The sequence below is a fragment of the Manis javanica genome, chromosome 15, assembly GCF_040802235.1.
Source record: "Manis javanica isolate MJ-LG chromosome 15, MJ_LKY, whole genome shotgun sequence".
In the NCBI taxonomy this organism is placed as follows: domain Eukaryota; kingdom Metazoa; phylum Chordata; class Mammalia; order Pholidota; family Manidae; genus Manis; species Manis javanica.
Window position 1 is genome coordinate 6,611,139 of NC_133170.1, and position 27,323 is coordinate 6,638,461.

The 27,323-nt window shown below is 39.9% G+C and overlaps 1 protein-coding gene across 13 annotated transcripts in view; it reads right to left on the reverse strand.

The window, feature by feature from the left end:
* Positions 1-27,323, reverse strand: part of BICD1 (BICD cargo adaptor 1) — a 185,014-nt gene that overhangs the window by 102,494 nt on the left and 55,197 nt on the right. For all 13 annotated transcript variants that reach the window (XM_073223768.1, XM_037010227.2, XM_073223765.1 and 10 more), the window contains exon 2: positions 2,849-3,061. In XM_073223768.1, coding sequence (XP_073079869.1) covers positions 2,849-3,061 — 213 coding nt within the window. The remainder of the gene's footprint in view (positions 1-2,848; positions 3,062-27,323) is intronic.

Here is a 27,323-nt window from a genome sequence, read left to right on the forward strand (position 1 = left end):
CTCATTCCTAAGGGCTCCACCCTCATGACCTAATCACTTTCTGAAAGCCCCATCTCCAAATATGGTCACATTGGAGATGAGTTTGCAACATGAATGTCAGAGGGACACAAACATTCCGTCTCTATAGTACTTGATGTCTAAGAAACAGCTTACTGCCTATTTCCACAGATGCTAAAGAGTATGAGGAAATAGTTTCTAGACACACTTAGTTGTTCTAACATTGGAAACAATCACTTTTGGTTGAATTTTTTGTTCACAGATGTTTCCCAAGCATCTGGCCAATAACAAGCACTTAAGAGACCTTTGTTGAAGGTAGGACTGCAAAGTTAGAAATCCGGAAAGATTAAAACCCTAAGCTGAGAAACTCAAAATCTAGCTCCAATAGTTCAAGATTTCAAGGATTTACAACAGGAGTAAAGACAGTCAATCATGTTTCTTATAAGCAGACACACATTTTTAAAGGACACTGGATGTAGGTCTAAGAAGGTACAGGATCCTGAAGCCATGTCACATGAGGAAGTGCTAATCAACCTGGATATGCTTAGTCTGAAGAAAGAGAAGACAAGATATTCTTTCCAAATATTTGAAGCTGTTGGGTGGGCTTGGGTAAAAATGTCAGGTGGAATTGGGAAAAAAATTATTCTCTGTAGACCCAGAGGCTAGAAATGTGGCCAGCTGGTGAAAATTACAGGGAGTCAACTTTTCATTGAACAAAAAAAGAGCTGTGTTAACAATCAAAGCCACCAAGTACCAGGACAGGCAGCCCCGGGTAGGAGCTGGAAGACAGAATGAGCAATAACTGCACAATTTAGCAACTCCATTGAACGAGGCATTTGACACAGGACCTGTATGTTAGTATAATCTCTCCATGTGGGAATTAAAGAAGTAAAGCTTGGAGAACAAAAGGAATTTGTCAACATCACATAGTTGGTAAGTGGCACAGATGGAATTCAAGCCCAGGAGTAGCTGACTCCCAAAGCATGCCCTTTCAGTTCAACTCAACGAACATTTTTCAGTGTCTGCTTTTGGCTGGGCTCTGGGCTGGTTGTGGGGATTCCGAGATAAATGACAGACAGAACACAGTCCCTTTCTTGAAAGGGCTCGCGGCTCTCTCTCCACATGCTGGAAATGCCCGAGTAAAGGATACATGCCCATCGAGGGATCCTGGAGAAAGCAGCAGTGACCCGGGAGTGGTCTTTACCGAGTAATCACACAGGTGCCCCCCCGACCCTAAAAGTCTGTAGACATGGATTCCTTAAGGGTGAACCGATGTATTCCTAAAGTGCTGCCATAAGAGATTTCTGGAAATGGAGCCACTAGTGTATTATGAAATTTGCTTTTTTATTCCAATGAGGGAAAAAAGTAGAGCTTCAAATGTAATAAAAATCTTATTGACTAAGCAGCTTTTAAAATATAAAATGGTCATATCCAAAGGAAATGATAACAACACTATTCCAACAAGCTACAAATTTAGAGACTGTACTCAAGCTTCATATATTTTGCCAGAAATTTCTTTAGTTTGAGGCAAGATTCAAAAGAGGGAAACAGGCTCTTGGTGGCTACAGCGACACGGCTCAAGCATCTAGATGGGAGCCAGCTTTCCTGAGTTCAGATCCTGGCTTGCCACCTATTCGCAGGTGCTCCGGACCAGTTATTGACCTCTCTGCGATTCACGTGCCCCGTTAGTAAAATGAGATGATATAATAAGAGGACCTACCTCAACAGGGTTGTTACAAGGATTCAGCAACTTGCTCCATGTAAAGAATTTAGAATAGTGCCTGGCACACTGTCTGCCAGTCAATAAAAGGTAAGTTATTTGCTCTTTAAAGCACAGGCTTAATCTCTACCATGGTCAATAATTCATTTTACAACTCCACTCTTCTGCATCCCACCTGAAGGGGTCTATTTTCTGGGACATCTCTTTTTTACATATATATACCAAATTCTGGTTAGGGATACCAGTATAATTGCATGTATGCTTTGTAAATATTGCAGTAAATTCTGATATCTTACTAACATTTGAGAGTATGCAATAGCATGAAAAGTTTCATTACTTTATTTTATGATTTCACCAATGGGATTTTAGTTTAATGTACTATAAAGTAAATGTTCGATAAATATTGTCCAAGTAAAGCTATTTAGGCCATCTTCTAGTATGTTACACTTTACAGGTTGGAGAGAGAAAAATGAAATTCACACTTGTTTACTAAATATCTGCTTCGGCACTATCATAATCTTACCTGTTCTCTCATCAAAATGATGCTGGTCAAGGCCACGGAAGGATATTTTCCCCCCTGTCTATTACTGGCCCTGTAGGCCTCTTGGCCAAATTCATACCAGCTGGGGTCTGTTTCTTTATGTACAACCAAAAACATAGTTTATGGTTCTGCACTGCCAGACCCTCGGGCCCCTCAGACAGGCCTGGGGGTCTCATTCCCCAGTGAGAACAGGTCCTGGGCTCACGTTACTGTCACTTCGAATCACCGCTGACACAGAGCATCACAGCCAACCAACCGTTCTTCTCCACGCTGTATGAAAACGGGTGAAGGGGGGGAAGTGTGGAGGTCCCTATATTTTTTAAACACCTTTGCAGAAATACCAAGGCCTATTCCCAAGTACTCAATAAAGAATGGAATTCTTACCAAATAACAAAAGAAAGAAAAGCTCATCCCGGAAAAAGCTGTCACTTCATGAACAAAGCAGAGAAATTGCTAGCATCCGTGTTACATGTTTAATACAGCTCCTCCGATTAAAGAAAAAGGTTTATTTCCCCTCTCCGAGAAAGAATTTTCTCGCTTCCCTCTTCCCGACAAACCCCTCCCAGGGAACGTGTGTGCCGCCTGTTTACCTCCTTCAGGTCCTGCACGATGGCCGTGAGCCTCTCGTTTTCTGCCTGCACGTTGGTGACCACGGCGCGGCTCTGTTTGAGCTCGTTCTGCATCTCCAGGATCTTCCCCAGGTAGTAGGCCTCCTTGGACGCCGACTCCTGCAGAAGCGTTTCCTCCCGGGTCTCCCCGTCCTCGGCCACTTTGCGGTGGATGGAGAAGGACTGCCCGAACGCCTGCGGGGCAGGGAGAAGAGAGAGGGCACGATGACACGCACGGCAGCGCCACGCAAGGGCCTTGGGCAAATGCTCTGCTTTGCTTCTGGGGAACGAAAGCTATTCTGCAAGGCCTCCGAAGCAAAAAATACCTAGTTTGTGTTCAGCCTTCCATCTCTCACTGATAACTGAAAATAATGCAAATGCACTTAGAAAGGGGAAAAAATTAAATTATCTCGCTAAAAACATATATGACAGGTTAAAGAAAACTTGAAAAACATGGCTACTTGTTTTATGTCACGGTTTTCTTAGGCAAATCCTATTAAGGAATACATGGTTCAGGGCTAATGAGCTTGTCAAAATTCACGTGTGCATTTTCATTCTAGACACAGATCCCAAATATATTTTTCAAGAAAGAAAATAGTGGTTTCATTAGCTTTCTAGTATACTTGTGGTAAGAACATGCCAATTAGGAACAGTACCCTTCAGAGATAAAATCACCAAACAGTATTCAAATTGCCCAGTACCACAAAAAGACACTTATGTGGTAATGCAGTTACCATATAAGAAAACATGTATCTACTTATTTGTGCAAAAAGGACATATGGGGGAATAAGCCAGAGACTAATGAAATTGGTAAGCTACTAGGGGTGAGTAGGAATGGGATGAAATGTGACACAAAGGATGGCGGGGTGACATTTTCCTGACTGCACCTTTTCATATGATTCTGACTCTTAGAACTATGGTAATGTTTCACACCCTTCCCAAATAAATGATAATTAAAATCAACCTCCGTGTGTCGGAGGAACCCAAATGGAAAACAAACAGTAAGTAAAATACGAACCTAACAGGGCTGCACGAACAACATCACCCCACTGAGAGGGTGGAGAGGAAATGATGGAACCTGAGTAATTCTGGAAACCAGTATTTTTGCTATGTATTGTTAAGCTCGAGATAAAAAGAACTGTGCCTAACACTACAGTGGGTGAATTCGTTTCTCACAGAGATTGTGGGGCTGCAGTTCTGAGACTTCTTTACATGTATACCAGAGAGCAAATAAGTAAGCACATTATGGATAATGAAAGTCAGGCTTCTCACTCCTAGAGAAAGGAGCCACAAATAAAGAAGGGAGACAACTAGAAGAAAACGAGTGGTAATGGGTTGTAATTCGAAGTATTAGGATGAACTAATAGTCTTTAATAGGAAGATAAATACAGATGGGTAGATAGAGGTATTTATGTTAGATAAATATAGATAAGTAGGTAAGTAGGTAGGTAGGTAGACAGACAGATGGAGAGAGGTATTTATGTTTGTATATATACCTACACATACTTCCTGTCAGCTGACAGGGATTAGAACCATGACATCTCAGTAGCAATGAGTATATGCTGCACCTAAATTTTGTTTCTAAATACCAATGTCCAATTAAAAGAACTAGGCTCTGGAGAAATGACTGATCCAGAGAGTAAGTAATAAAATGCTTCAAAAAAATGATAGAGATCGCCAAAGGACACAAGAACCTACTTGAAGGGGATAATTTGGACAATAAAATATAGTAATGAATTATAATCCATGGAATAAAATAAATATTCATGACTCCAACATTGATATAATAACTGAATAAATGAGGGAAAAAGAAATAGTTCTTCCTTTCAGTAGAATTCCAATTAATAAGTGTAGGAGAAATGATGGAAATAAAATATATCACCATTTGGCAAATGCCAAGTAATAACTGTTGAAGGTGAGAATTACCAATGGAACATAAAATAGCTGAAAAGTACGATGAGAGGATATCTGTAGCTATAGGGCACCTCCTCTCAGGATTTCATTAGTCCCAACAGGAAAAATAGCAACTGTGCAGTGAAGAAACTAGCAGACCTTGGTGCAGTCACCAAAGTCAGATCAGCGATGAGGCACAGCGGCTCCGTGTGCCCTCTGACAGAATGCCCTTGAGAGGGCACAGTGCCGCTTTGTGGAATTCTTGTCAAAAATGCATAAGCCAATTCTTATCATGAGCAAACATCAAATAAATCCAAAGTGAGGACAGTCTACAGAATCATTGGCCAGGACTCTACAAAACTATTAAGGTCAGGAAAACAGAGGAAGACACCACCAGCCTAGATGAGATGGAGAAACATGACAGTTTAATGCAGTACTGGGATCCCGGATAGGACCCTGATCTTGAAAAGACACGAGTAGGCCAACTGGCAAACGTGGAATAAATTCTTTATATTGGTTAGTAATATTATATCACCGTCAATTTCTAGTTTCCATGATTGTATGATGGTGATAGACGATGTCAACATTTGAGGAAGCTGTATAAAGGGCACATGAAATTCAGTGTAGTATGTCTAGAGTTATCTTAAATAAGAACTTAAATAAGTAAGTGTAGTCTCTGCCCTAGCTGATAAAGAACTGGAACACAAAATTAGAAAGAACATATGTCCTTGAACGCCAAAGGGATACTATCTTCACTTAGAAATACTACAGCTTTATGATGTCACTTGTGATATTATTACATTTTGAAATTTAAAATGTCAAAAAATAATGCTTCTGGACTATGTATAATCCATGAAGACATAGGCTGGAATTAACTGAGTTTCACATTTGATACAAATCTGAAGGCAGAAAAGGTATGTCTTAAACATGATAAGGGACATTGTAAAAATTAGGAGGCAGCACAATTGAATCATTTTAAAGACAATATGCTTAGTATTTTCCAAATTACACTCACAGAAACAGAAAATTTTTTAAATGATAATCTGCAAACCTAAGTCTCAAAAAACTATCTTTCGTAGCATCTCTACATGGATCAAAATCAGAAGATGGTTCCTAAGCATCAGCTGAGAAAGAAATATTCAGTATTGATGTTCATCTGTAAAAAAATACTTCTCATGTTTGGCTTGTTCAGTCCTCTGGACAGAAAAAATGCTTTGAGGAGCCCCACTTCTACCTGCAGTAATGAGCAAACAGCCTTACGAATAGATGAAAAACTATCTTCAGAGGTAATGTGTACTTTGCTTTTCCAGCAGGAATGGCCAAAATCTGTGGGGTCAATTGAGTTCATCACCCATTAAAAAGCCTTTGGGAGCACTTCGCCCCCCGGTGACATGGTGAAGCCATCAGCAGGCTCTCACCCTGGCACCGGAACCTTGATTGGTTACATAGATTATTGGTAAAATGTAAAACGAGCATTAACGGTGGGTCCAGCACCTCGGCTAGCTTCTTTTCCAAAACTACTTTTCCACTTCAGTGCTAACAGAAAACTTCCACAGGGCCGTTCTCTTCACTCCACCTGAGTAAACTCAATACACTGAGGCCCTCGATGGCTCTCACATCAATCTCAGCACACAGGCAAGGCTAAAACAACCCCCAAGATCTCAAGAGCAAGTAAATTTATCTTTCCACCCTTGTGGTAAAGTGTTAAAAATTTACTCTGGATCCAGCACTCCAGGAATAAAAAAAATGTGAGATATATAAATAGAATAGGTTTTCCCAAAGAAATCAAGAATTGAAATTGCAAACATAAACACTTTGATGACTCTTTAGTACATATTTATAGCAGTTCAGCAACCTTAACTGAACATAGGGGTTTCCAAAGTTAGTCATTATTTTGATGATGAACTTGGCCCTTCACTGGACCTGATTTGAAAACCAATGGAAGTATGTGAGGTTATCCAAGGACGTCAAATATGATGTTTTTTTACTTCAAATAGAAAATGACACCAATCCTGCACAGGCTATAGCTGCCCCATGATCTGCATTTGCAAATCCACTGAGAACTAACACTACTCAGAAAATACCTGTATTTTAGAAAGAGAAGGTGAAGGAGAAAAACACTTCTAATTTACATAATTCCTAACTGTCAGTAACTGGACTTGGGCAGGACAGCCAACTGGCATCTATCATTTGGATAATTATTAGAGTCGATGTACCAGACCCATCCGGCCCTGCCAGGTACCACCTTCCTCCATCACTTTTTCAAATATATCCTGACAAAGCTGAGCCCAAGAGAAGAGAAACCACCTTTTTTCAAGACTATTGACGCCGTGTCCTTGGCAGAAATCACAAAACTAGCTTTGCTGCCTATTTCTAGGCAAACCTAATGTAGTCATGCTTCTAAGTTGTGTTTTGTTCGGATGGCAAATTCCTTTTAGGCAGTGCAATCATTTCCTGGGTGATTTTTATTTGAAATTAATTGAGCTAAATTGACACTTCCATACAATTTCAGAATGTATTATGAATTCTCATCGTGTGTGTGGCTATAATTGCACAGTATTACTTCCATTACAATGGAACACAGTTGCTTTCAATTACATATCAGTTTAAGTCCAATTAGCTGCATAATAAGTACCTTGCTTTCTAATTCTACTCATGACTTTATCCAAAGAAATTGATATTTTTTACTTTCATGTTCAGGAAAATATGCTAGCAGTTAAGAATTTTCATACTTACTATCCTTCATAATATAAAAAATAAAAGAAATAAAAGTTTGGCTAGTATATTTAAGATATTACATTATATTAAAAATATCTGTCCTTCGTTACAGAATTTTCATTCTTTCATCTTGAAAATTGTGGCAGAATGGTGTATTACAAGGTCACTCAAGGACATCAGACAAACTATTTCTATTTGAAATACTAAAATTCATTCATTCATTTGTTTTGTTCCTTCACTCAACAATTTTTTACAGAGAATTCTAACAGGCACTGCTCTAGGCACTGGGGATTCAGAATTGTTCTAGGCAATAAAATCTCTGCTATTGGGCACACACATTCCAACGGAACCTAAATAAACCAACAACTGTGTGACATGATGTTGGAAAACTTCTAAAATGAAAAGGAAAGCCAGGGTCCGAGCAGAATGGCAACAGTCTAATGAGTTTTCTATAATGATGTACCCAGGCTGGCCAGTATGACAGTCCCTCACCACGTGGCCACTGAGGTCTAGAAATGTGACTCATGTGGCCAAAGGGTTGAATTTTTTAATTTCATGTAATTTAATTAATTTTAATTGTCACATATGGCCACATTAGACAGTGCAGGGATAGACAATATGACAGATGTGAAAAGAAGGAGCTCCTTTTCAAGCGGACAGGGGAGGGGGTGACCTTTGGGCAGAGACGGGAACTAAGGAAGGAATGAGCCAGAACCTAGCCGTTTGCCTAAGGAGCGAGCCTAAATTTAAAGGCTGCTAAGCAGGAATTACAGCACTGCCACGATGCCTCTTTAAAGACTAACAGCACCACTTCTTTAAAGTTTCCACTACAGCACTTTGAGATCTGAACGCCCTAGGGAATATTTAGACATGACTTAACTTGTAGGAAGGCATGGGTTGGCAACTAGCCTGTCCTGTAATCCACCCTCCCCAGTGAACTACTTTGCCTTCTTTGAACATACAATAAAAGCTGTTTGACCAATTGTATTTCTGTGTTGCCTTGGCTGCCAGGAAATTCAACATTAGATGCTCTGTAACAATGAACTAAAATACCTTAAGTTTCTGGTGTAAGTATCTCCTGTTTTCTCTATATTGTTCAGAGTTTTTATTGTATTTACCCCATTGTATTAGTTTCTTTTATTTTCATTTACCTGAAATCCTTGCGGAGTAGAAAGGATATGAGTTATAATCCCCTTAAATGCTGTAAATAATGTTTATTACCATTATTTTTTAATTCAATTTTTAGAAAAGTCCATGTTTAAGAATGGAGTCTGAATAAGAGGACTGAAAATTCTAGTAAGGATTCATTCCCATTCCATGGAAAACAGTGAGCCCAAGGGATCTCATACAGCACACACACAGGACAGAAAGAAAAAAAAAAGAATAAATGAACTACAATTGTTAGATCTGGCTGAGAAACATTTCCCAAACCACACATTCCATCAGCAAAATGTCTTAAGATGTATGATCAGTTAGAAAAGTAGGGATCTTGGAGGTGAAACAACCCAGAAGTACCCAGCTGAGAGAAATCAGTTTCCATGACTAAAGACTCCGAAGTTATTAGAAATCATAAGGTTTCCCCGACAGTTAGAATCAAGCCTAATCCTTGAGAGGGGACATGTACTCATAAGAGGTGAAAGAATCCAGAGGGTGGGCTCCTGAGCGGGATCCACTCTGCCCCTTTCTAACTGCACGACATCGATCAAGTTGCTTAATATTCTGGGCTCAGTTTTCTAATCTGTAAAATGGTAATGATTTCTATCTCAGTGTTGTTGTGAGGCTTGTAAGAGAAAAATCTGTGTACCTACTTACCAAGTTCTTGGTACACATATAGTAAATGATCAACAATTATTGACTATTACTAGCAGGAAGGAGATATGCTTAGAATCAAATGGATTTGGACTTAAATCTGCCTCCTCTGAAATCTTTGGCAAGGTTTTGAATTTCTGTCTTAGTTACCTCAGTGCAAAATGAGAGTGACATATATCTTAAAGGTAATAAAAGACTAGCCTAAATTAAATTTAGGCAAGAATATCAGCTAAGAGATAGGGAATCAGCAAATGCTTATTAACTACCAGTCCCACCCTCTCTCCCCTGCTCCCTGGCAGATCTGATATTGGCTGGTTGTTGTTTCCTCTGGCGTGAAGGTTTTATGAGTAGTATAACCCGAAAGAAGTTCTTCAACTTTTTTCTAGATTCTGGGATTTTTTGGGGAAAAAAAAGAGTATAAAACAGAGCTGAAATATTTTTTTTCTGGGTCTTGTCCAATGAGTATTTTTGTCATTAAAATATAAATAAAAGGAGCTTAACTTCCTAAGTCATCCAAAGTTATAGTCTGGGCTCCCAACTATAAAAATAATAAATATCACATTCCTTTTCCCAATTAAAAATCAAACCAATACCCAGCAAAAATTTTTTTACTCACTTTCCCTCTGTCCCTTCTTCCTTTCTGCCAACCTTGCTTCCAAAAACCAGTCATTTAGTGCCTATATATTAGATGCCAAATCACTGGCACGACACATTGTATGAGAAATCTGGTAGCTTTATTTATATGCAGGTTTTGTATAAAAACAAGTTTATCCCTTTAAAGGACAACTTGTGAAGCCATTCATTCAATTCAGCTCAAGACAAAGACCTGAAATCAACTCAGGCAGAGGGACTTCACTATAATCCCCCTAGATAACTGGGATGCCCCAGAGGAAATTATTCTGGTTCAGGGCTCATAAAAGGAAAGCCTTGTTTCAGAAGAAAGAACTGTAGAAATGAGGTTTTCTTTCAGGAAAAAGATGATTTCACACTCTCTTCCCAGAGAATAAATACAGTAGGCTTTTTTGAAACCTAAAGAATAAAGTATGGAGGGAGTATTCCTGATCTCGCAGTTACCAACAAAAACAGCAGTACCGGCGTGGAGCTATCTACGTGACCGAGATTTTCTTCAAACTCAGTTGTGATGGGGATATAAGAGAAGAACTCAAGCAACTTTTATTACTAATCAAGTGAGAAAGAGGAGAGGGGAGGGGAGGGGAGAGGAGGAGAGGGGAGGGGAGGGGAGGGGAGGGGAGGGGAGGGGAGGGGAGGAGAGGAAAGAAAAATATGTTTCTTGGATGTATTGTCTCCTTTCCTCTGTATGTGGGCATTTACATTTTTATTGGTTAACAAATGAATGAACCGTGTTTTGAGTGTCTAGTCTTGTCCTCATGCAAAGTAACGTGATCTTTCACTTACATTTTTAAAACCTGCCTCAACGTAAAAAAACTACTTACACAATAAACGACATTCTTCACAATTTTGCATGCAAATTCAGTAATCTGCAGAAGTTGCCAGCTAGTCAGTGGCCGGTCAGGATTCAAAGCCCAGTGGTCTGACCCGGGAGCCTCTGCATCAAGTATTCTACAGTGTGTACAGCACAATTGTGGCAAGAAGTCAGAAATGAGGAACCTGGTAAGAGGCATTAATAAAATAATACAAGATTTTTGCTCTGGACTTTATAGGAAGACAGGAAATACAAAAGTGCTTTAAGCAGAAGGTATGAGCTTCTACAGGCTAGAATGAATCATCATCAAGCCATCTCCCCTGGTTTGCTATTGGGGAAGGGGCTCTGAGTTGCCTATATAATATCCACTTTTCCTTCTTCCTTAGGAAGAAAGTTATTTGGGGTGCAGTGTCCCCATCTCAAAGACTTTACCAAACCTCCTTGGCTTCCAGGAGGTGTTCAAAGAAATGTAAGGGCATGCTAAGTAGGTAGAAACCAGGGAAGCTCTTTCAAAGAGGGCTGATTCACTTGAGAGAAATGCATTTTTGCCGCACCACTTTCTTCCAGCTTGGAACACAGACATGATGGCTGGAGCACTAGAAGTACCTTGTAACCATGAGGAGACTTCTGGCTTGCAAGCCAGTACTAAGTGGCAGAAATAAAGGCAAGAAGGAGCCTGGGTCCCTTGTGACCATAGAATTGCTATACCAGCCCTGAACTACTTACCTTTGGATTTCTTTTATGTTTAAGCCACACTTATTTGCATTTTCTGTAAAATGTGGCTGAGTCCTAATCCTCAGTGCAGTAGTGTCTTACATAATTTTTTCACTTTTAATTATCCTCAATACTTTCTTGCCAGAAATTACTAAGAACTCTCAGTGAATTTTGTTTTAATTCACAGTAACTTTCTTTCTGCCTCATTTATTCCTCTTTGCAACTCATCCTTACTAGCTTCAAATTCATGTCTTTATATATATTACTCATGAATTTTATGTTACTCATATATATATTCATGTCAATATATATTGCTCAAGTCTTTATAAGACATGGATTTCTCTCAACCCTGGCAAGGAACACTATAATGTGGACCTTTTGGAGTTCATAGCATGTACCGTTCACAGAAACAACTGGAATCCCAATAAAGGTGGAAATGAGCAACAGGTGCAAATGTCAACAGACTGGGCTGCGATGTCAAAGGGAAAAATATCACAAGGAATTTAACTTAAGAACCTTGACGAATACCACAGGTCCAGTCATTGATGCAGCCAGGGCTCAAACTTGACGCCTCCTTTGTGATGCTGGTTTTAAAGGAAACCACTGAGAGTGAAGTGGCAGGACGGAAATGGAAGGAGCAAGTGAGGCTGACAGGTGCAGCGAAGGCACTGGGAGGAGGGGAGGGAGGCGGGGAGGGAGGCGGACAGGGCTCACAGACCAGCAGAGGCAGGAGAACAGTGGTGCGGGATTTCAAGAAACCAGACCTTGGTGCTGTGCAAAGAACTAAAGGGGAAGCATGAAACGGTAACAGAAGGCGGCTCAGAGATGCCCCTCCACCGCCAGCGTCGGGAGGAAGGGCTGGGAAAACGCAACAGCAAGCAAGCAGGAGCTCCCAGCAGCGAAGCAGCGTATCCAGACGCCCTGTCAAAGCGCACAACTGCTGTTTTTGTGACCAAGTCATGCAACATTCATCCCTGACCCTGACCCTGACCTCGGGGTCCTATGTATGAGGATGTTCAGGTCCTTGTTTTTTTTTTCAGTATTTTTGCTGCATTTATCAATATACGTTACTCTTATAATCATCCTCCCCTCCAACAGTTATTAAAAAGTCTATGAGAACTTTAAGGATTCTTGGTTCTCTCCCCAAATCATCATTATAAAGGATTGGGGAAAAAAAATGAAATATGATGCTTGCTTATTATTACTCAGCTGACCCAGTGTTAGAGTCACTCACGGCCCACTGATCCAGGGAAGGCCAGGAACACCACCATATGCAGGGCTCGAAGACAGTTAGCCTATAAATCCTAACCCACGCGGGGGAAGGGCCTTCCCTGGGTTCCTTATGGCCAACCTGTGGCTCGTCATCATAAAAGTGTCCTAATTGGTTTATAACAAGTTGTCTGGAGACATCCAGACTCCAGAAGGTCAAGCCCATCTCTTGGGGAATATAGTCAGTAACACCGAAACTTTACATACTAATCGGCTGTCTAGGAAACTGTCTTCAGCCTTTAGAGGTAACGTCCTCAACAAAGTATGTAAATTCCTTGGTCCATAAGAAAACACAAAGATTTTTTTTTTTTGTTTCTCCTTTGAACGTGATTGCAATACTATAATAACTTTAAGCAGATTCTTTTCTTCAAATCAACACTAATAAGAATTTTTCTTCTACAGACCCAAACAGTTCCATACCAACTCCATCCCCCACCAATAACTTTACCTTTTAAGGAGAAATGAGAGAAGGAGGATCTGAGATGCAGACATTAAAGATGTTAAGTAAAACCTCAGAAAGGAGATGGTTTTGCTTTGAATGATGCAAGGCTCTTCCTGAGATGAGTAAGCGTGGCTGGCAAACTTCTAAAGCCGAGTTATACGTGGTCAGCCTGCCCAGATTATTTAACCCTCAGCCCACCTGACACTTCTCTCTGATTTCACTGTATCTCTCGCCACTTCTCTGACCTGCCTTTATATCCAAGTGCTACAGGGCAGGGGTGGGGATTAGGGGGGAAGGACAGGAAGGGAAAGAGAATAAAACAGATGGTCAGCAGTGCGGTGAGGCTCAGGGGTGAGGCTGTCTGCGTGGCACATTATTTGGTCATTTCTTTTAACTGAAAAGCAAAGTCTTTTTCAGCTCACATCAAATGTCAAAATGGCCCAAGGCAACAGAATGTCAGTGTCACAGGGCTCTTTCTCAGGGTTATTCCTTCCTAAAGGCACATTCTAAGTTCTAACTTCATACCCTCAAAAGTTGCTTTCAAATCCACGGCTGAATTTCCCCAAACTTGTGAACCAAAAGGCAAAGGTTTTCCTATCAGGCTCCATGAGGAAATAAAAAAAACAAACTTGAAAATACTCTAATTGAGCCTTAGTTCAAATTAAACAGAGAACTCACAAGTGAGGAAGGTACTTAGTGACAAACTTTGAGAAAAATAACCTTGATACTGGTTATATAAGAACTGAGGGTTTGTCTTGCTATATAAGAGCTCAGGGTATACGGTCAAAAATACGATGAGTGAGCAAGTACTTTCACTAGGTGGCCTTAATAAAGGCTGCTAAAGCGACAGGCACAGATTTGTGCTTCAAGGCTAGGTGTGCACACACTGTGTCTCTTGTCATAGTAGTAAGGAGCTCTTACATGTTGCACAGTGTCCAAGAACCTCTGATATGCAATTCAAACTACCAAGGCTTTAACCTGGAATCTTAAGACTATGCATGTTTGTGATAGACAATAATTTCCTAGAACGTATATTACAGACAAGTGCTGATTTACATAAAGTTGTAAACTATGTTTGACATAAAAAAATTTATTTTGCTCACCCACCTTGTTAATAACTAACCCAATGTCTATGAAGTCACTCTACTTGTTATAACTAACCTCACCAATAGGCACACTACGCAGGGTCTCATGCTGGTCAGGAAAAATACCTAGACTCACATACTAACATTTTTCTCCCAGTTAGATAGTAAAATGAAATAGCATTTGCAGCAGATTCATTTTCAAGACGACAACCCATAACATGTCATTCTTCCACATACCTGTCAAACTGTTTGCCCAGGTGAACAGTATGTTGTTCTAATAAGGGCTCTTTGCCCAGACGAGCACACTGTTTGTTCTGACAAATTGATTTGCAAAAATTTCCTAAAGCAAACAGTGAAGTTATTTATTAATTTACTGTCTAATCTTCCTGGGCAAGAATTTCCTGGAGCCAGGAGTTAAGACATGTTGCCATGGGTGGGTTCTCATCATTCCACATATGAATAACAACGAGGAGAAAAACCTAACTGAAATAGTGGGATTTTTCAACCATAGAATTTTAAAGGTTGGTGCATCATTTAAACTCATAAATATACGGTAGGAGAAGTTGAAACCCATGAGTTGAAATAATCTGTCCAAACTCACAGAGCCAGTCAGAGAGCGGACAACACAATCCAAATATTTTGCTCTGAATCCAAAATTCTTTCCATTATATGACTTAGCTCCTGCTTTGAACTGGTCCTTTAAACAAAGAGAAATGTAGCTAGTCATTTACACCACCTGGAAATGGTTCTCAGGATAGCAGGCATCACCCCAAATGTAACACAGAGATTCATGCAAAGACACATCTGCAAACTTACCAACTCCACCTACCGCATCTCACATACTTCACAGTGAAGAAACTCAGCAATGAATGGGACGTCTGATTCACTGTAAATTCCTTTTATGTCAGGAAAGACCACATTTATGCTCTGACAAAAACGTCCATTCCACCATTTGTTGTTCTGCACTTTACAGTTGGAAGCTGTCAACACAGCCTCGCCTGCCAACCGGTAATAGCAGAGAACTCTGCCTAGTGTGACACTAGTGCCTAGTGTTCCGGTGTCACACAGCCACTAATGAAACACTACATAAAGATGTGTGACTTTCTACTGTTCTTTCTTATGACTTCCAGTCACCCAGAAAGCGTCTAATTTAGACAACATGTTGGTTTTTGTTTAAACTGCCGAGACAGTGGTAAGAGTCATAATATATCACATCGCCAAAAAGCCTCCAGCGGTCTAAGTCCTCTGGGGTCCAATATGGTAGCCACTAGCCACATGTGGCCGCTTCAATTTAAATTAATTAAACAAACTTCAAAAACTGGTTCTTTGGCCAGATACTCTTATTTCTACAGTAGAAGTCTGGGTGTACTTCCAGCACTTTGTGAGGTATGTCATATCTGGCCATTTCAGTACAGGAAGGACATCGCGCCAGTGTGTGTGCACTGTGGAAATAAATGTAAAGTAAGGTCAGAACAGTCAGGGGAGGGTAAGAGAAACAAGGAATCATCTTTGTTTGCTCTACCCCATACTTCCAAGCAGATGATGCTGGTCAAGTGGACTCCTGGACCCACCCCCTCGGGGCAGTGATGTGGACAGGCAGGCTCCTGTGAACGCACCCCACCCAGGACGGGAGACAGAGAAAGAGTTTTGCTAAATGTGTGCGAGCTGGTTCTCGAAGTGCCATACATCACTTCCCCCTGCCCTGTGGCCCCACACAGATGCAAAGGGATTCAGAAAGGCTCTCTTCCTGTAAACCCAGGGAGCAAATGAAACGAACGGTGCGGTGAGTACAGAGGGCTGTCCCTGCCACAGAAGTCAGCCAACCTTCAGACCTTGCCACACAGAATTCGTTTACAGTAAGTCTCAAGGTTTTATAATGGCAGCAGATTGTATCATTGTTCAAAAGTATTCCTGGCCCCTCACCACGGGAAGACTCTCTCTCTCTGCCACACTGACGCTGGGTGTGGCTGCGTGACCTGCAGCCCCCTCTCTGCAGAGCTGCACCTCTCCAGAGAGGCCCACTGACTTGGTTTGTTAAAATACAAGTGTCATGACACACGCTGCTTTCAAGCAGGAGTTTTAAGATCCATTGTATTTTTCCATGGAGCATGTTTTTTTTTTTTACTCTGCTAAAAGACAAGCCAAGTCTCAGAGAGGGTTTGCTCCTTCAGCTCCTGTCTCAGAATGACAGTGACGTGGAAAAGCATCTTAGTTTCCTGCAATGGATGCAGAGCATGATAGCTCAGCCTTTGTGGTCCAAGCCCTGAGATTTGGCGGGCTGCTTGTTACGCAGCATACCCTAGCCTCAGTGACTAGGGAGGTCAGAATCCCAGCAGTGGACGTGCTCTCCGGCAACATTATACATTAAGAACAGAAATTGCTTATGATTTGTTATTAAAAGAACATTCCTGTGACTGGTCGAGAAGGTAACAAAAGCAATCATTTAAATTAGGCATGACCTCGACCTTGGACTGCTTTGACAGTAAAATTACTTTCCACATCCTGGAGAGGGGACTGTATTAGTGCCTTGGAGATGGCGGGGCCCTACTTCCCCTACAGATAGTGACGGCTGTGTCAAGAGTGAGTTTCTGGGGAGCTCTGCTCCTTTGTCCTCTGGCACTACTTGTCCAGGCATATGACGGACGGAGTACAGAGACTTCCATCAGGACACACCTTATGCATAATAACTTGTTCCTAACAACAGGTTTAAAAATAAATTTCTGGAATTCAGTTTTTGAAAAAAAAAACACAAAATCGGTTCTGCAGGAACACAGCTAATAAGAGCTAATTTGACAAATAACTAACACATAACCATAATAATATATAACTAATTTGACATAGCTTTTCCATTAAACATGGTTTATGAATTGAAGAAAACAGGTTTTGTCAGCTTCACACATAACAATGAAAATCAAGAAATCAAGAGTCGAAAGAAGTTGGCCTTCTAATTCATCTACCTATTTTCAATTTCAGGTGAAGGGAGTTCTACAGTAAGAGGATTCCTATCACGCTCAGTTTGATTTTCTGAGGTCTAAGTTCCCTTGCTGTTATTTTAAGCAAATTCTCATTAGATCTTCAGCTATATTGGAAAGCGATCATCTTCTACATAATATTTTAGTTACAGTCGATTACTGACTATTCAAGGTCATACCATAGCAGGAAACCAGTATACCATGAAATCAAATCAGTAAGTGTTTTCTCCTTGCAAGGCACTGTGCTGAATACCATCACAGTTCTCTCTATGAACATCAATACTGCTGTTTTAAAACTAACACCAGAAGGGCCTGGTTTCTGTAAAACACAGAAGAAAAGAAAATTAACAGATTTTTCCCAATCCACTAGACAAATAATGCTCTGTGAAGGATATTCACCAAGCTTCATGATTAACTATACCAGTGCTTTTAACTCTCCATTTCCAATACTGTGATTATCTCCAAACAATTCCTAAAACTTTTATTTCTATGAATAGAAATAGTATAAATCTCCTCATGTAGGTAAATGTTTTCTCTGCATGGTGCCAGGCAGTGGGAACTGCAAAGAACATTCTCCTGGGGAGTGAATCATCTGCTCAGAGTAGAAACTTACATAGAAGAAAAATTTAGAAAAACCCAACACAATACAGGATGTAATCATCTGTGCCATAGAAAACCAGGTTTTTCTCCTTCCCATAAAAGCAGAGGGATACATTCAGATATTGACCGCCTCCCTTCTGAACTTGATCCATACGAGCAGTTCTCTATTCTGCACTGATATTCTCTATATTCTCCTTTATTGGGAATGGAATATATTTATGTAGATGTAACAAGCATACACTGGCAGTTCTTCATTTGTAGCAAGCAGCTAACTAAAGACAGCTGCAGCACAATCAATCAATCTATCAAAACCACTTCAACACTAGTCTTGGTACAGACTGCGTCCTAGAGCAATACCATCACAATTCCCCCAGACCCCAGGGTCTTACAGCGCAGGCGGATCAGGAGATGACTTCTTACTCTGCGCTCCGCTGCACACGCACTTCTAGTTTCTTTCTGCTCTATGGAGGAGGCGCATACAGACACAGAGAGAACAATTTAATTACCCTGAAGTTACACAGGTCAGTGTTTTCCTGTTTTTCTCTGAATCGTCATATGTAAATTCCAATTATAAGCCAAAATTGCTAGGAAAATTGAACTATGTTCTAACAGCCAGGGAGTAGAAATGATATTTTCTGATAAAATCATTAGCTTAGCTGAATTTGAAAAGGTGCTAAAATATAATCCCTCCTATAGCACATGAGATAACCAACCAGCTATGTTATTGCACTTATATGCATAAAATGAAGGGCTCCTAAGAGTAACTTCTAATGATTTCAAATGTCAATTAGAAAAAAAAGTACAAAACAAGTCTAAAAATAACTTTCCATTTTATAGCTAGAATTACAATATACCATGGCATACAATATGACAAATGAGCAAAAAGGGAAATTTTTAATAATCACCTCTTTAGTTCTTTTTAGGCATATCTCCAGATGCCAAAATATACCTAAATTCATTTCCGATTCTACCATAAAAAGTAATATACCAACTTTTGGGTAAAGATGGATTGAAACATATATATTTTATTCCCTCCCGAAACACCTCTAAGCCATGGTAAAATTTTAAGTGTGTACGTCTGTTTGGGTATGTGTGTGTGCATGCGCATACATACCCAGAAGAGAATGATTGGGTTTGATTTTCAAACCCAGCCAGGGACACTTAGAGGGTTAAGGAAATCTCGCCCCACCACAACCCCCACACTATCCTATCACAGATTCGAAGCACCTGCTAGCACAAGTACAAAGGAAAACAAATCCTCTCAAAATGGGTTTTATCTATTTTAAGACAGGATCGATATTTTTCTGTCAGGTTCAGCTTTAGTTAATATGGATTGATAAATATACCAATAACATGAAGTTTCTACTTTGTAATATATATATACTTCATCTGGAAATGGATTTTATCATTTATTTAAAATGTTAAGTATATTCTTAGAATTGTTTCTGGTAGGACTGGCATCTGGAATCTAGTGCAAACAGGTTTCTCCACAGAATTGCTTCATCACTTGAAGTGTGATGTTCCTCTGCTGCTTCCACAGAGGCACAAGCGGGTTACATTACACAGAAAAGTGCAAAGCAGGGTCTCTTCACAATGTAGAATGAACCCTCTTAAAGGATATCTTCTTGCAGATTTGTTTAGATTTCAGTGGCCTTTAAAGAACTATAAAGTAGGTCGCATACTTTTTGGGTAATATTTTACATACTCTAAAATCTATCCTACCTCATGTGGAAAAAAGTGGCTGCTCCCTGTTAAAAGTGGAGTAAGGAAGCAACCCCAGTGTCCAGCAATAGGTGAATGGACAAAGAAGATGTGGTCCATACACACAATGGAATATTATTCAGCCATAAGAAGAAAAGAAATCCATTTGCAACAACATGAATGGATCTAGGGGATATTATACTCAGTGAAATAAGCCAGGCAGAGAAAGACAAATACCATGTGATTTCACTTATTTGTGGAATATAAAAACAAAACAAAACAGAAGGAAAAAGACAGCAGCAGACTCATAGACACCGAGAAGGGACTAGCGGTTACCAAGGGGGAGGAGTTGGGGGTGGGTAGTGTGGAGGGGAAAAGGGATAAAGGGGCACAATAATTCACAATCACAATACAGGCTGGTCACGCAGAAGGTAGTACAGCACGGAGAATACAGTTAATGATTCTGCAACATCTTACTATGTTGATAGTGACCTCACTAGAGGGGATGATGGTTTAATAATATGGGTAACCGTTGAACCATTGTGTTGTATATTTGAAACCAACATAAGACTGTATATCAATGATACTTTAATAAAAAAAAGTGGAATGCTAATTTAACTACAGAACAGATATTTTCTCTGAAACTAAGTATGAACCTCTCAAATGAAAATGCAATACAAAAGCCTCACTCATCACAGCTGGAAGGAGCTGAACTGAGTGACCCCAGAGGTGGCCTGCGGTGGGCCAGAGCAGCCAGCTGCAAGGACAGAGTCACTGCCTACATCAGCAGGGGGCAGAGGGGCTGTTTTTCACCCACCCCAGTCAGTCGGTCAGTCACGGGGCTTCCGTACCAATTTAGAGGTACTCAGAACCAGCAAAGAAGTAGCCACCTGCCTGACTTCTTAATACGGTTAAGTTATGAGATTTTTGCTTCCATGATTTGTCCGCCAGATAGGATATCCTGAAATTCTCTCATATGGGTCAATGGTGAGCTGCGATATCATGAATCAGAATTATTCTGAGTTCTCAGGCTGACACACAGAATATTAAGAAGTGATTCCTACCCTCCAGTGGCCCACTATCTAATTAAAGATATGACCAAATCTGCGAAAGTACAGCTATACCAGGAAGAGTACAATGCAGGCCATACAGACCGCACAGGCGCCATACTTCTGAAAGTAACTTCTGCTCTTTTTTATTGTGAGCCTCTTCTCAGGTTTGTTGGGCATTTAGATTTCTCCTTCTATGAATAGCCCTTTCCTACCTTTGATTCTTGTAAGATTTATTACAGGAATGCTAAAATAGTTCATTTTCAGGAAATCTATAAACATCACTTATTACAGGCAGACCTCATCTTACCACGCTTGCTCTACTGCACTTCACAGACACTGCATTTCTTATGAATGGAAGGTTTGTGGCAAACCTGGGTCAAGCAAGTCTCCTGGCACCATTTTTCCAATAACATTTGCTGACTTTGTATCTCTGTTAAGTTTTGGTAATTCTTGCAATATTTCTAACTTTTTCATTATTATGATATTGGTTGTGGTGATCTGTAATCAGTGACTGCGACTTGGGAAGTGCAGATGACGGCATTTTTTAGCAACAAAGTGTTTTTAATTAAGTATATACATTACTTTTCAGACATAAAGCTATTATAGCACACTTAATACATTATACTGTAGTGTAAACATAGCTTTTATAGGAAGCAAAAAATTCATTTGACTTGCTTTATTGCATATTTGTTTTACTGTAGTGGTCTGGAACCAAGCCCACAATATCTCTGAGGTCTGCTTGTACATCAACAAGCACAGGAGAAACAAAGGAAGGCGGTAAGAGCTTCCAGCAATGTGCTGTGTCAGCAGCTAAGTGAAACAGGGAATGTATCAAACAAGTTAAATATGATAAAGACTATTTATCAAAAGCAAACATCATACCAAAAGGTGACTCATCAAAGCCATTTCCATTAAATCAGAAACAGAACAAGAATGCCAAATATCTCCATCATTATTGAATGCTTTTTAGAGGTTCTATGCAAGAAAACAAATCAGTAAAATATGGTAAAAGATAACACCGTATATCCCAAGAAATTGTATAACTATTTAGAAAATCAAAGACACAGTATTTTAAAAACTGAAATTCTTAAGACAATTTTGCAAGGTGACTTAACATCAGGTACAAATCAATAGATATGCCCATCTTATGACCTAGCAATTACCCTCATGGGTATTTATACCAGAAACATGAAAGCGTATCCACAGAAAGACTTCAACAAGGATGTTTGATAGTAGCTTTGTCCTAGTAACAACGAACTAGAAATAACTCAAAAAAGTAAATGGATAAACAAATTGTGGTGCATTCACATACTGAAATAGTCTCAGCAATAAAAAGGAACAAACTCTGAGATAAATACAGTAACACCGATCAAACTTAAAAACCTTGTATTAAATCAAAGAAGCCAACACAAAAGAATACACCTCTATAGTTGGTGTATATGAAATTTTAGAAGAGATAATACCAATCTACAATGATAGGAATCAAAACAATAGTTGCTGAGAGACAAGAGACAAGGGTTCTTTCTGGAGTAACGGAAATGTTCCCTAGGTCGAGTGACACAGTGGTTGTGCATATGCATGTACCCACCTGGCAAAGACTGACGGGATTGTACCCTTAAGATCTGAGCATTTCATCATATGTAAATTGTACTTTAATACAAATTACATCTCCATTATACATCAATAAAGTAGCAGGAAAAGTTAAGGAAGGAGAGACCGGAAACCACAGACATTGCTGTTAGGAATATGAAATGGTGTAGTCACTTTGAAATAACTGGGCGGTTTCTAAAAAACCCTAAAATAAACCAGCAATTTCACTCCTAAGTACCTACGCAAGAGAAACGAAAACACATCCACACACAGACTTGCATGTGAACTTCAAAACATTATTCACAAGAGCAAAAAAGTGAAAATAATCAAAATGCTCAACGATTAATGAATGGATAGGCAAAATGTGGTGCTATCCATATGATAGAATAATTATTTAGCAATAAAAACATGAGTACTGATACATGCTACAGTATGGATGAACTACAATATATGAACATTATGCTAAGTCAAAGTCAGTCACAAAAGATCACATATTATACGATCCCATTTATATGAAATGTCCAGAATAGGCAAAGCCACTGAAACGAACAGGATGTAAGTGTTTGCCTGGGGTGGAGGCTGGACGTAGAAACAGAGATGAACTAGAAATGGTACGAAGGATCTTAGGAGGAGGAAGAAAATGTTCTAAATCTTATTGATAGTGATAGTGGCACCACTCAGAAAATTTACTAAAGGTCATTTAATTGTACACTTGAAATTAGTAATTTTTATGCTACACAAAAATAAATACTTCAATAAAGTTGTTTATTAAAAGTTAAGGAAAAAAACTGGGCAATCTTACCAACTTATGGGGAACAGGAATCCAAGGATGTTCAAAGTTTGGTATGTGTTAAAAACACACTAAGAAAAGGAAGAAGAAAAGGGAAAGTGGAGTAGATTGTTGAATCTCCTCGTTGACTCTTTTAAAAAGACGATATTCATTCATTCATTCATTCAACCTTCTGTGAGGGGGATGAAACAGTAAGGCAAACCAGATCTACCTGTGCTTACATTCCAAACGGGTAACAAACCAAAAAAAACAAACTAATAAACGCTTGCAAATAATAAATGCTATAAAACAAACACAGAGCTAATGAAAATCTACACTAATGATAACCAGATAGAAAGAGAAATTTTTTTAATTCCATTTATTAAAAATACTATAAAACACTGTAGGAAAGGTGCAAATTCTCTAAGAAGAAAACACTAAAACCCATATTTAAAAACATACAAGACATGGATAAACGAATCATGACAGGAATTGCATTCCATGCTTATGAATCAAAAGATGTAATGCAATGAGGTTTTGGAGCTAAGTGATTTAAATGATATAATTATATATATTACAAAATTAAAACCTGGAAATTACCAAGAATATTACAAAGAACAAGAATAATGAAGGGAGTCTCTACTATTTTTAAATTTCTATTAATGACAATGCTTTCAAACATTATACTGGCTTAACTATAGGAAGACAGATCGGTAAGCAGAACAGGAAATATGGGAAAAGATGTGACTATAAAGAAGGCAGTTCCTTTCACAGGGCAGGACAGTTTGTGTTGACACAATGGGCTATACTGGAAGGAAATTAATACAGACTAATTCCAGTGCATTAAAGCTTTAACTGGAAAATGTAAGATTTTCAGAAGAAATTTAAGAATATTTATGTAACCTAGGGATCTGGTAGACATCTGTGAAAAACAGAACCTAAAAAACTAGAAAGGAAAAAATAAATACATTTGACTGTGTGGACATCTTACACAGTCTTTTGTAAGGTTAAAGATGCATAATAAAGTCAATAGAAAAAAAACAGAGAAGGAAAACTATTTTCACAACAAAGTTATAATATTCATAACAAAGAACGCCTATGAATTATAGAGAGAACAATGAACTACCCAAAAGAAATGTGGTGCCTTTTTATTTTTACCATAAACAAGATTAAAATATGTTCAACATCATTGAATAAAAGCTGTTTTAAACCTCTGTAGGGAAAAAAGCAGATTTGGTTTTTTTTGTTTTGTTTTTTCTTTAATACAGAAATAGTTTCTGGAAAGCTTGGTAAGAGACTTTGAGGAATAAGCAATTCCTATAGAGTTCACACTCACTTATCCAACCAACATTTATTGAATTCCCAACATATGCACGTTTCTTAGACAAGTGTTGATGAACATATCTGGCAACTGAATATACTTAAGTAATTTTCCAGAGAGGAAAACCAAAGTGAAGTAAGTGGCTAATAATATCTAAAGAGCTGAGAAATCCAGTTTGGAGGGAGGGATTGCTGTTTTAGGGCATTTGATCCCTCCTTCCTTCTTTCTTTCTTCCCTCCCTTTTTTCTTTCTCTCCTTTCTTAAGAGAACATTTATACAAATGATCATGTACACTAAAGCTCTTTAAACTGACACCAAGCTTATCTCAGCCGTTCAGCAATTAGCACTGAAGTAGCCAATCAGATCAGCAGGGCTCTGCTTTAAGGAATTCAAGTGGAAGTGGTACCTGGAATCAGGCCATTGTGTAAGTCAATTAAAGGTTTGTCTGAATGGAGCATCACGACCACGCCCCTCACCCACCCCAAACCAGCTCAGAGGAGAGGCAGGTGGTAAACTCAGATACTTCATATTGTTGGGATTGATTGGGTTACGCTCTCCCCATTGGCATAAACCTACCTGGTGATGTTAGTTTAACAACTAACAGTGCATAAAGGTGAGAAACAGAATAGAGGATCACTTGACACAGGGCACAGTACGGAATGGAGATTCATATAACTAAGGCCTAGAATATAAGCACCTTGAGAGCAAAGACTTTGTCTTATTTAGCAGTGGCTCCCCATTTCTGACACATGGTAAACTCTAAAGGAATGAACGGATGTCCTGTCCTACCCACCTGAGAATCTTCTGGAACACCACCCCCTCCTCAAGGCCCCAGAGGATTCAACACTAGGACTTCCCACATAGGAATGAGGTAAGAAGGCCTGAGTGCTGGGAGTTGCCCACACCTTTAAAAGATCTGAAGTTGTGGGCAGGACGCATTGTGGGGGAGGGTGAGTGAGAAGGTGGCTTCAGCCAGACCTGCTCTGAGCCTGGCGGAGAAAGCTCTGGACCCTGGATCTCTGGGAGGACTCTTTCTTCCACATTCAAGTGTTACCATCAGAGATTCAAGTGTGAGTTTCAGAGTAAGGAGATAAAGCAGCTTGCAGGCAAGTCTATTTCTCTTCAAGACTCTAAGGTTTTGAGTGAAGAAACATTTTATTTTCATCTCTATATGACCAGGAACTAGTACCAAAAGCAAACCAGCCACTCCCTCCCACAACAAGCCCACTGCTGGGTGGGGGACCCCGGCTAACTGAATCGGCACGCCTCACCGGCTGCTTCCTCCCTCCTCCTTGGGCAACTGGTCATTCTAGACTTCACCCCGGAGGTACATAGAAGCCAGCCGGTAACGAATGCATCAGTGCTCCGTCCTAAGGAGAAACAAATACAAAAGGAAGGAGAGAAGGAAGGGAAAACTGATGCCAAGAAGGAAAGTCTGTCTTAAGCCTAGTGCTCAATTCCAGCTGTTTCAGAATTGTGATTTTAAAAATACAGATATACAGAAAAGCATTCATATTGTTAGCCCAATCTAACAGGTCTGTGACATAAGCCTTACATTTTCACTCCAGATGGGTGAGAGCAGAGGGTGGCCCGGATAAGGAGGCCACATTAGAGTAAGTATTGAATGCTTCGTGGGCAGACTTTAAGTTATACAAGAAAGCAAGCATCAAATCTTGCTCCATGTGGGAATACCACATATGCATTTCCTAGATCCAATTTCTGATATGATTACATTTTAAAAACAAGAAGTAAAGGTTTATTTCGAGTTCCTACCATAACCCAGCAGGGCTTGGCTATGCCTCCGAGTCCATATAACAGACCTGCCCATCCCTGGAGCATCACCAGCCGCCTGGCAGAGGGCACAGCACACCCTGAGGGCAGCCACTTCCAACCACACCATTGTCAGCCACTTCCAACCACACCAGACACTTGAAAGTGACACGTCGCTTCTGCTCACATTTCATAGGCCCACAAAGTCAAGGGGCCGTTTGACTTCAACAGGGCGGCAATGTGCCATCTTCCTGTAGAGCAGCAGCCCCAGGGAGGCTGCCAGATTTCCGTGAACAGTCTTCCACAGCAGACATCTTTGTCTTGATCTCAGGCTCAAAGGGAAATTTCTCATCATTTCGCTATTTTAAGAACACAGCTGGGTAATCACACTTTAAATTTTATATGTGAAGGACGAGTTGCTTAACCTCTCTGGGCCTCAGTTTGTCTGAAAAATCAGGCAACTGAACTAAATCAAGATTTGCAACCTTGGCAGTACTGGGTTGACATTCTGGGTGGGAGCTGAACTTCGCGGTGCTGAGCAGCATCTCTGGCCCCCACCCCGCGATGTAAGAGCATCTACCCCGGTTGGTAACAACCAAAAATGTCTCCAGACGTTGCTGAATGTCTCCCTCATTGAGAATTGCTGGGGTATGTGGTCTCTTACCCTTCAAATTTGAAAATTCAGTGCTCCGCTAATGTGTGTTCTACCCACTCAGACCCTCTGCCAAATTTCAGACACACAAAATAGGCCAGTCCAAGAAAGTGATAAGCACAATCTTAAGTGATACTTGGAAAGTTAAGGCTTTATCTGCTGTAAACAGAAACAGAAAAATGAGCTTTCTAATATGCTAACTAAAAGCATGTAACCTTTAAAGAGTAAATTGCAATACAGGGAAATGAGCAAACAGCATTCCTGTAGAAGGCAGGAATCAGACCTTTTTCTGAAAGTAATGTTTAGGCTCTGTCCCAAGGTTTTGTTTGTAAGTGGTTTAAACATATTTTATTCATAGAATTTATAACCTGCCTCACTCCAAAAAGCATTTGAGGGAGCTTGCAAGAGGCACATATAATAAAGTGGAAAGAAAATAGTAAAAATAGGGGAAAATAGGTAATACAGAAACAAATATCCCAATCTTAAAAGGAAATACTTCTATGATTGTACATAAAATGTGGCTCAGAATTTCACCACATCTAAGGAAAAGTTGGAAATGAGATAATTATATAATTTGCATTGTCAGAGAAGATGAATTATACTATTCTCTGGAGAAACAAGGTTTTTCTTACGATTAAACTCAGAGATAGGTTTCA